This window comes from Phyllostomus hastatus, unplaced genomic scaffold (assembly GCF_019186645.2).
Source record: "Phyllostomus hastatus isolate PE091 unplaced genomic scaffold, TTU_PhHast_1.1 phas_contig_495, whole genome shotgun sequence".
In the NCBI taxonomy this organism is placed as follows: domain Eukaryota; kingdom Metazoa; phylum Chordata; class Mammalia; order Chiroptera; family Phyllostomidae; genus Phyllostomus; species Phyllostomus hastatus.
This window is the reverse complement of record NW_025333895.1, coordinates 3,438,634-3,451,772: the sequence shown is the minus strand read 5'-3', so window position 1 is coordinate 3,451,772 and position 13,139 is coordinate 3,438,634. Positions and strand designations below refer to the sequence as shown.

The 13,139-nt window shown below is 49.3% G+C and overlaps 1 protein-coding gene across 1 annotated transcript in view; it reads right to left on the bottom strand.

Annotated features, from left to right (window-relative positions):
• Nucleotides 1-12,223, bottom strand: part of ZBTB34 (zinc finger and BTB domain containing 34) — a 28,792-nt gene extending 16,569 nt beyond the window's left edge. Inside the window, exons 1-4 of the mRNA XM_045845909.1 lie at nt 12,155-12,223; nt 9,375-9,428; nt 9,056-9,288; nt 8,860-8,937 (exon numbers count right to left, since the gene is read on the bottom strand). Of these exons, the coding sequence (XP_045701865.1) occupies nt 8,860-8,937; nt 9,056-9,288; nt 9,375-9,428; nt 12,155-12,223 (434 nt within the window). The remainder of the gene's footprint in view (nt 1-8,859; nt 8,938-9,055; nt 9,289-9,374; nt 9,429-12,154) is intronic.
• Nucleotides 12,224-13,139: the final 916 nt, after the last annotated feature.

The following is a 13,139-nucleotide window of genomic DNA, read 5'->3' as shown; positions in this document are numbered from 1 at the left end:
AAAATCACCAGTTGAAGTATATTATGACTTCCATATTTACAGCTTTTATCCCTTGTCGCCTCAGAGCCCCTAACCCTGACTGATTTTACCAGCTTTAAGTAAACAGCTATTTTTATTTGCTAAAGCCTTGACTAATCAGAAACCACCGATCTAGGGCTCAAGTAACGGTCGTTTTAATGTGTGAAGGTGAAAGTCACAGACAGCAGATGCTGCCAAGACACAGGTTCAACCCAAGTTGAACAGAATTCAAAGCAGCACTGAGGCTGGTCAAAAAGTAAGAGCAGACATGAGGGGCTCTCTAGGACTGACCAAGCACTGGCGACACCAGCAAGGCCAGTGCAGGCCGGGGGCAAGACAGAACCATGGGGGTGGGGGGAGAGGGAGAGAGAGAGAGGAACAGATACCTGCTGGGGAGTGAGGAGTGAAGGCAGACTGGGCGACCAGCGGGAGGAGCCCATCTGCACAGAGAGGCACTGTGGGCACGCCACAGGGGAGAGTGGCAGTGTCCTGCAAGTCACCACACTAGCCGGACAGCCCTCCTTTTTCCTGAAGGAAAAAGCAAAGGAGAGGGATCCTGGAAATCAATATGCACATGTGTTCTGAAAATTAAATTAAGATCTGGTGCAAGACCATATGACAAGATTCCACCCAAAAAGCTGCACAACATATCACCACACCCAAAGAGATACTGTTCCGAAATGCCACAAACACGGGAATGACACGCCTAATCCAGATTCCAAAACTCACTAAGAATAAATACACTTTAACTGGGAGCTTCAGAATAAAAAAGTCACTTCACGCCCTGGCTTGTGTGGCTAGGTGGATTGGGTGCCAGCCTGCGAACCAAAGGATCGCCAGTTCGATTCCCGGTCAGGGCACATGCCTGGGTTGTGGGCCGGGTCCCTGGTGAGGGGCACATGAGAGGCAACCACACATTGATGTTTCCTCTCCCTTTCTCCATCCCTTCCCCTTTCTCTATAAACAAATAAACAAATCCTAAAAAAAGTCACTTCACAACAACAGGGAAGCCAGCTGAACCTTACCAGACAGACACACTGACTGACCCTCAGAAGGTAACAGGGACCAGTTAACCGACACCCTGCCTTCCGTTCACCCCACTCCTCTCACTGAGTTTCAGGCAAAAGAGGCAAAAAGGCAACGACTGCCCTTATATGTGATGACACCACTGGGTCACGTAAAACAAAACGCCGATTCACGGAGAATACAGCTCCCTGAGTTTCCAAATGTGTCGCATGTTTACCGGTTTCTTATAAAGCACCAGGAAGGTTTTATTATTTTCCACTTAATGCTGTTTCATTCTTATGACAGTATCTTAGAAAGACTTGATTGTCACCAAAAGGTAACTAAAAGCAAGCACAAATGAACTTTTTACAACGGTGACATAAAGGCCTTTCCGAGCACAGCCTAAGTCCCAGCAGCCACGGAGGCAGAGACAAACGCATTTGACAACATATAAGTTTATGGCCACAAAAAATTCCCTTAAAAGATAAGAAAAATATGTGCACATTTGACAAAGGGCTACTTTCCAAATTCCTTAATTTATATTATGAATCAAACAGACTGGGGTGACACAGAAAATCCTATGGAAGAAAGGGCAAAGGATATTGGCAGTTCAAAAAACAAAGACATGACCAAAAAACATGAACAAATGTTGAACTTTATTCATGACTAAATACATGCGAATTACAAAAAGAAAAGATGAGACAGGATTCTAACACATCAGATTTGCACATGTCTGAAAAGAGCTGGCGAGTATAAGCCTGAGGGATAATCTGGTAATAGCTATCAAAGTGTAAAAGGCATTTACCATTTGGTCCTCAATTAACTGCTAGGAATGGAGTCTACAAATATACAAATACTTACAAAAGTTTGTTGAGATATATGTATTAAGCAGTTGTATGTGCTTTAGTGAAAAATGAAATAAAGTTGGGGAACAACCTCAAAATCCCCAAAACAGTGATTCAAAAAACCAATCAACAACGAAACACTCACAGCCATTAAAAATAATAGATCTAAAAATAAATAAATAGATTTGTATGCTTTTTTTAAAGGAAACATCTTAAATTCACATCTCTGTGGTATATATTTTTTAAAGATTTTATTTATTTTTAGAGAGGGAAGGGAGGGAGAAAGAGAGAGAGAGAGAGAGAGAGAGAAACATCAATGAGCGGTTGCTGGGGGCCGTGGCCTGCAACCCAGGCATGTGCCCTGACTGGGAATCGAACCTGCGACACCTTGGTTCACAGCCCGCGCAATTTGTATGCTTTGACAAGAGCTCTAATATTTAACCCATACATATAAATAAAAGAGGTGTGTGTATGCGTATATATATGTGTATATGTATGTGTGTGTATGATTCTCTTCATATACTTTTCTTAAGAGAATAAGTAGATGCCACTGCGGCCACTGTAAAACCATACGAAACCATGAATGTCAGTGGCTCTGGGGAATGAGGATTAAGGACTGGTGGGAAAGAAGGGAAACACTTTATTTTATGCTTTTTGATTTTTAAAATCACACAGCTGTATTTTCCTTGCTAAAAAAGTTTTAGATATGTTACAGGATTTTATCGAAAAACATAATTTTTTAAACCAAAGAATCTAGAGAAACATTGGCTACAAATGGACAATTGTTGTGTGAAGCAATTATAGAGACAGAAACAAAGAACTATGAGGAACAATGATTAACACTAATTACTTGTGACCGAAAAGAGATTTTTAAAAATCAAAATGAACAAAGACAAACTTCATGGTGGAAACAGTATTTGAACGGGGCTTTGTACTTAAACGGAACACAAAGAACACCCCAGATGGAAAGAACGGGAAGAGCCGAGAACAGCGGAGTGAAAACGTCGGGGGCAGTGGCTAGGGTCCAGGAACGAGGGGTGACCAGGGAAAGAGGAGCACCTCGGCTGGAATGGCGGGGGGGGCCTGCATGCTGGAGAGGGAACCGGACCCGGACCCGACCCGGCAGCAGCCACCGTGAACGTGGGTCTAGGGAGGGACTCGGCAGGGCGTGGAGACTGAGGGATGCTCTCCATTCTCAGAGGAGACGAGTCAGAGCAGCCTCAGGCAAGCCAAGTTCAGGGTACCCACTGGGCATCTGAGAAGTGTTGCCCAACGAACAGTGGGGAACACTGGGCTGGAACTGCAGGGAAACGAGACCCGGAGATACCAATCTGTACTAACTGAGAATGGATGTGGTAAGAGGTTACTCAAGAGAGAAGACAGGAAAAAAAAAAAAAGCCGAGAACAGAAAAGTTGCTTGCTCCTACAAAAGAACTATGACATGGTATCTCACGAGAGAGGCAGCACCCACAGTAGCCCTCTCCTTAGCACGTCATTCACTGACTAGTAAAATTGTGCATCGTGTGTTCTGTTAAGCTGTAAGGAAACCACATATTGAAAACCAAAACCAGTTATAGCTTCTCACACTGCTGACCTACTTTGAAGAGAACCTGAGGATGAGAAAGGACATGTAAATGTCATCTGGGCAAAATACCCACATGGGCCATGATCCCTCTGCAGCATCCTTGGGCAGAGCCGTGTGGCCACTTCCCCGCGGCGACTGAACAACAGTGTACAGGCACCTGGCAATGGGCTCACGTTACTGAGCCTCCAGCGCTGCTGAACTCGCACACTCTCAGCGCTGAGCTCTGTGCGGACAGGGGCTGTGTGCCCGGAGCCCAGCAGCGTGTCTTGCAGAGAGGGGTTCTCGGCATATGTCAGCTGATGCAGCCTCAACCAAGTTGGCGGCTCGGAGTCCACTACTGCCCCCACGGCTGCACCCTCAGCTTCCAACTTTCCCTGCTGAAGACAAGAGAGATGCCGGGCCGTCGCTGCCAGCAGGCACAATCTAGCAAGTCGGCTCCTCCCCCTTCAGCCTATCGGCACTGTAATGCGCTCTGCTGTACTTAAAAACACCCAGTGACACCTCCAAGAAAGGAAGGCGAGGCTGCAAATTTAAAGTTGTTTCAGGCACCCAGAGGTACCCATTATTCTCCGTCAAGATGCTCGTGATCCCAAACCCAGAGGTGTGCCTGCTGGCTTCAGTCACCTGCTGATACTAAAGACACAACTCAGACGAGGCCTCCCTCATCAGGCACCGGAGACTTGAAAATCCCTAACTTCCCTTCTCATACAGAGAGCCATTAAAGAGACCACAGATGGAGGCACGAGGGGCAACAGGCATGGGGGCAGCAGTAACAGCCACATAAAAATAACGTTTCTAGGTACTTCTGCCTGGGTCTCGATCAAAACGAAAACTCAGCTGCCATGAATTACAGCCTAACCCTCCAGAAAGCAGCAACCAAACCACGCTGGGACTGCGGGGAACATTCTGGTGCTGCTGAAACCCCGGGCAGCAAAAAAATAAATAAAACAGCATTCTGCGATGGATATTCATGAAGCACGCATCCTAATTTAAAAGGGAACAAGCCTAGAGTTCTTACTGCATTAATTCATAGGAGCCTGAAAGAACATTTTTATCCAAACTGTTAGATTTCCTACCAAGGCGTTAACAGTCTCCAAGGCTGCTCAGATACACTGACTCTGAGAGTGCAGTTTGGCTTCACAGTGAGACTTGCCTTTCAGTCAACGGAGAACATCAGAGGCCTCTCCTGCGCTTTCCTAGCAGGGCAGACATGGCCTCTTGAACCTTTCTGGCAACGTTAAAAAACCAAGTTATTGAGCTCCTACTTCGTACTGTATGCTAAGTAAGCTCTTCACCTGCTCACGGGATCTTCAGACAACCTGTAAGGGAGGGACCGCGACCGCCCCTGTCCCACGGGTGAGGAGGGTGCAGACTCACACTGGGAGTCTCTCCCGCAGTCCCCGACCGAGACGGGCCGAGTCAGGGATTGAGCCTAGCTTTGTCCGTTTCCAGAGCCAGAGTTCTTAAATCCTGTAAGAGTGAGATTTTAATTCAGGCACAATGGTGAGATGCAGGGTTTTTACTGGAGCCAGACTTGCACTGATCAACTCTGAGTGGAAAGGAGTTTTTACTTAAGGGCGTGTCAATGCACCGACACAGTGATAACGGAGGGGGTGCGACCTGCTGTACTTTGAGCAGTGTGTACCCATTTATCTGCATAATATCCACTCTTTTGACTTCTGTCTATGAAGGGGCAAATGGATGTTTCAAATTCCAATCACGAATTAGAAAGATGCGTTTCAAGGAAAAGAATGAATGAGCTTTCTTAAGGCAAAGAACTCAAAAATGGCAAGGAGCAGCATCCTGTATCTGCTTGCTGCTGCTGTCGCAGGGGCCCTGGACCTGGAAGACACTTCAAGTCCCGCCTGTTAGAACAAAAGGATTAGAAAAGTGCACCTTGAATTATTCTTCCACGAGGTTTTCCATGCCCTCAATACCAACCAGAAAGATAACGATTAGAAATTAAATTGCGCCAAGTTAATGATCTTCACTAAACTAAATTCAACACTTTGTCAGTTATAAAACATGAACACAAGAAGTCTGAAACACATTAAGCAGAATTTACACAAAAGTAACATGAAAATGAATGGGAATGAGACATAATGATGGCATTCTGGATTCATGACTGACGTTTTTAACGAGTGCTTAAGCCGAAAGGTAGAAGCAGGATCTGGGGACGCGCAGAAACCCGCAGCTCAGCAGATACACGGAGGCTCAGCGGTCTATCATTCCCCCGCCCTGATACATATACACCTAATATTAATAATGACGATAATTAAAAATGTACCAAGCAGTTGCTAGGTGCTGAAAATCCAGACCGAGTGAGTTTCTGCCCTTTGCGCTACGGGAGGTTTCTGTCCTCCCTGAGCTCACCTCAGCACACCTGTGTCACCGTTTGACAGGTGTGCCGCCCCAGTCAAACTCCCCACCTGGCACTGTCCCCAGAGTGAGTTGGTTTTCATATATATATATTTTTTTTCATTTTAAAGCTCACCGTAACCCCATGAAGTAGACTTTATCCCCACACCACAGATGAGAAAACAGAGGCTCAGAGACACGACATAAACTGCCCAAGTTCACAGAGCTGGTCAGTAGCCTTGCTGGGATTCAAACCCAGGCCCGATTCCGAAGCTGTGGCAAAAGCTGATGATCTTTCTTTCCCCACAGCCTACAGACAAAGAAGTCCATGTTTTTATCTTTCCCCACCATGAAGAGTAAACATTTTAATGTTTCAAAACTTTGTTTTATGTTATCAGTGCCCTAAGGATGAAAATTGAAAACATCCACCTTGAATGGTCGCATTAGAGATAAGTAACACAGGACAGAAAAGAGCTGGTAACAGGATGTCCTTTAAAAAAAGGAGTGGGGCAATTTAAAAAAAAAAAAGTGTATCAGCAAAAATCAAGAACTATTCTGGTGCCCATCAGAAGAGTCCGGCTATAGTATCGGACACTACAAGGGCACCGAGAGATGCGTTAGGACACAGCGCCCTCCCAAAACTCCCAGCCCACTCAGGAAAAGAACAAGTTCTAATGAGCAAGGAACAAGTGCTGAATCCTGTGCTTCAGGCTCCGAGCGCCACAAAGGCATGGGGGTAGGGCGGGCAGGGAACACCCTCCGGAGGAAGTGTGTCTTCGGCAGGGGCTTGAAGGAAGTGAAATGGAGAATTTACACAGAGGAGAAGGAAAGGAGGCCAGCACTTCAGAAGGGGAAACAGCGGGAGCAAGGCCCAAGAGCAGCGGTTCTCAACCTTTTCTGTCTCACGGCACACGTACACTAATCACCAAGATTCTGCAGCACACCCAGAAATACATTTTTTTTTGCCGATCTGACAAGAAAAAAAAAAGGTATAATTCTGATTCATTCACACCCTCTGGCTATTGTTATGTTGGCGGTTGTCATTTTTTTATTTGGCAACCTGGAGGAAAAGAGGTCACTGCCCCTGACTCAACGGTCAGGTACTGCACGTTTGAAACATTCCTGTGGTGCCCCAGTGCGCCTCTTGCGGCACACGGGCTGAAAAATCGCTGCCCTAGAGACAGTCATAAACTCACTCCCCAAGGGAACAGGCTCCCGGAGGGAGAAGCAGGGAATACGGTTCAGGCAGGGGAGGGGGGGCCCACGGAGGAAAGACAGGGCGGACAATGACTGGACACACCGTGGCAGGCAAGGGGCCACTACTCAGGCTGGAAGGGCGGTCGGTATACATGCCGGGGCCTCTGGGCCGATCACCTGGCCCCTAAGCTCTCCCTCCCTCTACCAGTTACCAGGAACCACCTCGAGTGGGCTGCCGCACCACTGCCTTTAGAATAGTTTCATCCTTGGCCTAGTGTTCAAGTTCCTTCAGGAACTAGCCCAACCAATCCTTCGTCCTGCTCCTTTCCTATATGAACTCTTCTTCTCTGCCAGGAGGCTGGTCTATTCACGAACTCCGTGAGATCACCGGACCTGATTCCTGTTTTCCTATCTGAGTCCTACTCACCCTTTAACAGCCAGATCAAACCCCACTCCCTCTTTAAGCCTTCCCTGACTCCCTGGCCTGTAACGACCTCCATCTCTCCTTCCCCTTAATGCTACAGCACACAGCCCTGCCTAGTGAATTACCTTTCTACAGGTAAAGTCTCAGCACCCAGTGTAAAGGCGCTCAGAGGCTGTGTCTTCTTTTACTGTCCCCCACCACAGAGAACAGCACCTTGACATTTAATAAGCAGGCAAACACTCAACTCTTTTCTTGACTTCCTATATTAAGTTTGGCATTAGCATAAAGAAAAGAGGGGGTGGGGGACCTTCTGAAGTCAGAGACCAGCTAAGAAGTTGTTGCAATAATCCAGATGTGAAGCAAAGAGAGCCTGGACTAGGGAACAAAGAGAAAATGGGCAAATATAAACAACAAAAAAATTTTTTGCATGCAAAAAACTCAGAGAGATGTGACTAACTACTACTAGGAACAAAAGCAAGCCATGAATTATGATTGAGGTAAGGTTTAGAAACGCTTCTTGGAATCATTTTAAAGCCTGTCTGAAACCTAGTGTATTAAGTGGCCAAAAAGTCCCTATTTGCAAAAAGTCTTCAGTGAAACTGCCCAATATCTTGAACCTGGGACAGCCCTTCCAATTGCAGACATATACAGAATAACAGAGTTGGGAAGGACTTCGGAGAGCTAATCTAAAACCCTCACTCACCAGATGGGGAAACTGAGGCTCAGCTTGGAAGAGGCTTGCTGAAAACCTCAAGACTGAGACTCTCGACTATTGCCACCCTAAAGCACAGCCGCCAAAGCACAGAAGAGCGCTTTACACCTCGAGTCCAGCCCCAGCCCAGCCCTCCGTAATGGCAGGACCGTCTGAGGGCTTGGGTGACCATGAAGACGTCTAGGGCCAAGCACGACGCGCCGCCTCCTGTTTACCTGGAGAAAGGCGGTGGCGTAGGGCAGGGACTTCGTTGCAGCCACCAGCAGAGCCAACCCGCCGCCCGGCCCGGCTATCCAGGGGTTTCATTAATCCGGCCTCCTCGTACAAAGGGGTAGCGCGCCCGAGGGCGAAGGGCCCGGAAGCAGGGGATCCCCAGACGCCCAGGGCGGCGGCGGCTGGAGAGCCCGGGGCAGCTGGCCGAGCGCGACCCTCTGGCCCGCCAGTGGCGCCCGGACACCCGGCCGCGCACTGTTGGCCCCTCGGGGGCGCGTGTCCGGCCCAAGCAGGTGCCCCGGGCCTCCCGACCCCGCCCGGCCTCTGCTCCAGCCCGCGCCGCCCGCCCACCCGCCGGCCGGCCGGTCGGACTGACCAGGCGCAAATGCTCCCGCCCCGCCGCGCCCACAGGGAGCCGGACAGCGGCCGAGGACTGTTCCTCGCCCTCCAGCTATGCCCGAGCCTCGCCCGCCGCCCGCTGTTTCCGGCCGGTGCGCCTCACCTGCCGAGAGCGCCGCGCTCACATCGCCCGCCCGCGGCGCTCCCTCCGCCGCCGCCGGCGCCAGGCCCGTCCCCGCCGCTCCGGCAGCCGCCCCAGCCCGCGCCCCCCGCCCCCGGAAGCGCTTCTCGGCCCCGCCCCCTCGGTGCCAGCGCTTCCGGGCAGGATCGGACCGAGAAGGCGGTGCAATGGTGGGGACCTCTCTCCGAGGCTCCGGGTTCCGGATTCCGCTTCTAGCACGTCCCGGAGCCTCGCCGCGGACGATTGGGAGAGCGGCAGCCTTCGTCCTGACTCCAGAAGAGAGCGGCGGGGGCTCTGCTCTCCAAGCTCCTTGCCCGCGGTCTCCTGGGCGCCCCCTGCTGGCGGGAGGAGGGCAGCAGCGTAGTGGAACTCTCCGGGGCTCCCAGAGGGGAATGGGTGGGAGGCCACGACCTTCCACAAACCATCACCAGGGCCCAGGGCCCACCGCGCTCAGCTCTCCCCTTCGGAGATCCTGGTTCCCACAGCTTTTCCGGTACCTGCTGCTCATCTGAGCTGCACCTGGTGGAGCAGTCAAAGGCAGTAAGGTGCCACTGGGCGAAGAACAGTTCAAAGTGATGGGGAACTCAAGAGTGGGAAAATTTTAGTTTAAGGAAATAGTTAATAAGCTTAGTATTTAATGCATGTGAAAAGCTGTTGTTTCAAAACTGAAGAAGGCATGGCCCACCCTGACTCCAGGTGAACATAGCGATTGACCTTTGTGCTCCGCAAGAGACCATAAGCAAGCTAGGTGGTATCTGAGCCATTCATTGTGTTCCAGGAAGAGACAGATGACCTACCAACCGACCTACCGACCACCTGAGGCACGGCTGTCCACCCAGGGCGGATGCTCTAGTTGTTGTTGTTGTTGTTGTTGTTTTAAATCTGATTTTCTCTGAATTCCAAACCCCTCACCACACTTTGCTCTCTATTATAAAAAGGCTGGCTTGAAAGGAAGTGTAGGACGGTCTGTTAAGGTACAAACCCACCATCTTCTCAGATCTCCAGCCATCTAAATAAAGCACCCATAAAGATTCAATCTCTGTCTCTGCGTATTGGGTCTGGTAGGTGACCGGCAGCACGAACACTGGCTTTTCCTGTTTCATGTTCTGGCGACTCTGTTCCGGGACTGATTTTGGGACTCTACGTTAAGTTTGGGTATTGGCAGGTCATCCTGATTGCTGCCTGGACTGGGGGGCCCCGGGATCTGGATTTGGAGGCTCCCTAGCCGCTGCCAAGTGATTTCACTTGGGCACGCTCCTCGGCACCTCCCTTGCTTTTCTCATTTGATTGGATCGTGGCACTTTCTGGTTCAGGTTACAATCCTGGGCTCGACTTAGGTCATCAGTAATTTAAGGTGCCTTCTGGTTTACAAAGATGTGTCTGGTAAAAAGACGTCTTCTGGTTTAATTAAGGTGCCATCTGGTTTACAGGGCTCTCTGTGGTAGAATGCGGGGCACAGGGGAATCCTCCATTCTGGAAAACAGCCCTTTGGGGTGAGTTTTGGCTAATTGGTTGACCTATGCCTATAAACCAATGACTAAAAGGAAAACGGCTTTTTACTGTAACACTGTTGGGCGTATGTATAATCTGGACTCAGGAGAGCGCTGGTCGCTGAATGGGCCTTGAAATTACCACACTGTACTGCAATTAAAGTTGTTTTGTCAAAGATCAGGGAAGTTGGATGAAATGCCTCACATAGAAGCTTTTATGAGTTTACATAATAAAGATGCAGAATTAAAAGGTAACAAGTTAATGGTCCAGGGAAAAGGGAATTTGCCCGAGAAAGATAGCAGAAGCTCAGAAGAGAGGGCCCAGGGAGATCTATATATTATGGGTGCTGGGAGCATGGTCAGGGTTCCCACGGCCCTTTCAGCCCTGGGGGATCTTCCTCCTTACTCGGCTGAGAACTGGGGAAAGGGAGCCTGAACTGGCATCGCTGTCTCGAACCCTCTAGGAACCAAATTCAATGAAGAACAGGCCCCTACCAGGGCAGGGCAATGTCCTTTACAGAGACTTCCAGTGGGAGCAGAGCCAGAGGCCCAGCCTGCTGGATACTATTGGGCACATACTCCATTTTCTCCCTCAGATCTGTTAAAGCTCAAACCCTTCTTACAGGAATGATCCAACTAAAACGACTGATTTGGTTGCATCAGTTTCTGCCACCGATCACCCCAATTGGGCAGACATATAAGCCTTCTTAAATATTTTGTTTACATGGGATGAGTGGAGGCTGGCGTTGGATAAGATAAATGAAGAGGCTCGGAGGGTGCACCAGGAACATCCAGGTGGGGCTCTCAACCCCACTAAGGCAATTCCTTTAACCGAGCCCAAGTGGGACCCTAGTGGGAATGACCTTCCTTTCTTAGAGCATTGTAAGAGGTGCATCCTTGAGGGAATGAGGAAAGGCGTCCCTAAGCAGAAGAGTCTGAATATGGTGCAGGTGGTGCAACTAAAAGTCCACAGAGGACCCTTCTGAGTTTCTTGAAGGGTCTATCAGGCCTATAGAAAAGGTGCTGATTTGGATCCACAAGCCCCTGAAAATGTTGGAATGATGAATATGACCTTTATCTCCCAAAGTGCACCTGACATCGGAAAAAAAACTTCAGAAGTTAGAGGGAGGAATAGGCATGAAACCTTCCCAATTAGTAGACATTGCCTTCAAAGTTTAAAGCAACAGGGAGCAGAAGAAGGCCCAAGCGCCCACCACGTCCTCGGAGCAGGCTTCAGGGCAGTTCCATCGCGGGCAGGAGGTGCCCCACCCTCTTCTAAAACACTCGCCGCTGATCAATGCACGTACCGCAAAGAGAAAAAGGGCACTGGAAGAATAAGTATCCAAAGCTAGGGAAGATGGGGCCAGAGCCTGAGAACTCAAGAGTTATGCTAAAAACAGGAAATCATTCTGATGATGACTGATGGTGCCCAGGGGTTCTCTTATTAAAGTGACCTATTAAAGGCACCCCCAAGGAACCCCGGGTAAGACTAGTGGTGTGGGGGTGAAACTGCGGATTTTTTGATTGATACTAGAGCGACGTATTCCATGGTCAATAGACCTCTAGCTGAATCCTCACGGCAGGCTGTAACAGCAACTGGAATTTCTGGAAGCCCTGAAAGCCATTTTTTTTTCCTTGAAATCGTTGGAATGTGCCATGGGGGATACGCTTTTAACTCATAGTTTCTCACACATCGCTGAGTGTCCAATACCCCTTTTCTGGGAAGGGACCTGCTGTGAAAACACTGTGCCCAGATCACCTTTGCTCCCGAGGAACAGCAGCCTCACCTGCAGGTCCCTCTGGAGCAAGCATGGCAGCTCCTCACGACATGATGCAGGGGGTGGGAAGAAGCACATCCTTGGCCAGAAGAAACTGAGGACCAGGTAAACCCCATTGTGTGGGCTGCAAGAAGGCCAGGGAGAGCTAAGCGAGCCTTCTCTGTGAAAGTTGACCTCAAGTCAGGGGTGAGGACTCCCAATAAGAGACAGTACCCCTTGCAGAAGGAGGCCCTAGAAGGAATACACCCATTCAGAAGTTTCAGGTATATGGACTTAGCCTTGCCACTCTCCATACAATACCCCCATATGGTCCACCAGGAAACCTTACTCAGATGAGTATTGGTTTGTATAAGACTTTCAGGGCCATAAATGACATTGTACAGGACATTCGACCCACTGTTCTGAGCCCTCAGACTTTGGTGAAGAGTATACCTGTCCCTAGGTACTCAGTATCGCACTTAAAAGATGCTTTCTTTTGCATTCCGGTTGATCAGGACTCTCCACCATTGTTTGTTTTTGAATGGCAGGACCCGGAATCTCAGGTCCAGACTCAGTGCTGTTGGGCAGCCTAACCACAGGGTTCGAGAACCCCCCTCACAATTTTGGGGGAGACCCGGAGTCAGAACTTAAAGGACCTAAAGCTAGAAGGAGGAACTCTGTTGCAATATGTAGATGACCTCCTAATTACTAGGACATCATTTCAGCAATGTTTAGCTAACACCATAGCTGCCTCGAACCATCTGGCACGTGGCTGTAAAGTTTCAGCACAGAAGGCCCAGATTTTCCAACAGGCAGTTAGGTCCCTTGGGTTCCTGCTTGAACCTGGCAAAAGGAGTCTCGCCGGAAACAGAAAAGAGGCCACAGTCCGCATGAGAGTTCCCAACACCAGGAAACAGTGGAGAGGATTCCTGGGAATGGCAGGCTATTGCCGCATTTGGATTCCAGACTTTGGGCTCATTGCTAAACCATGGTATGAAGCTCTGATGGGACCAGG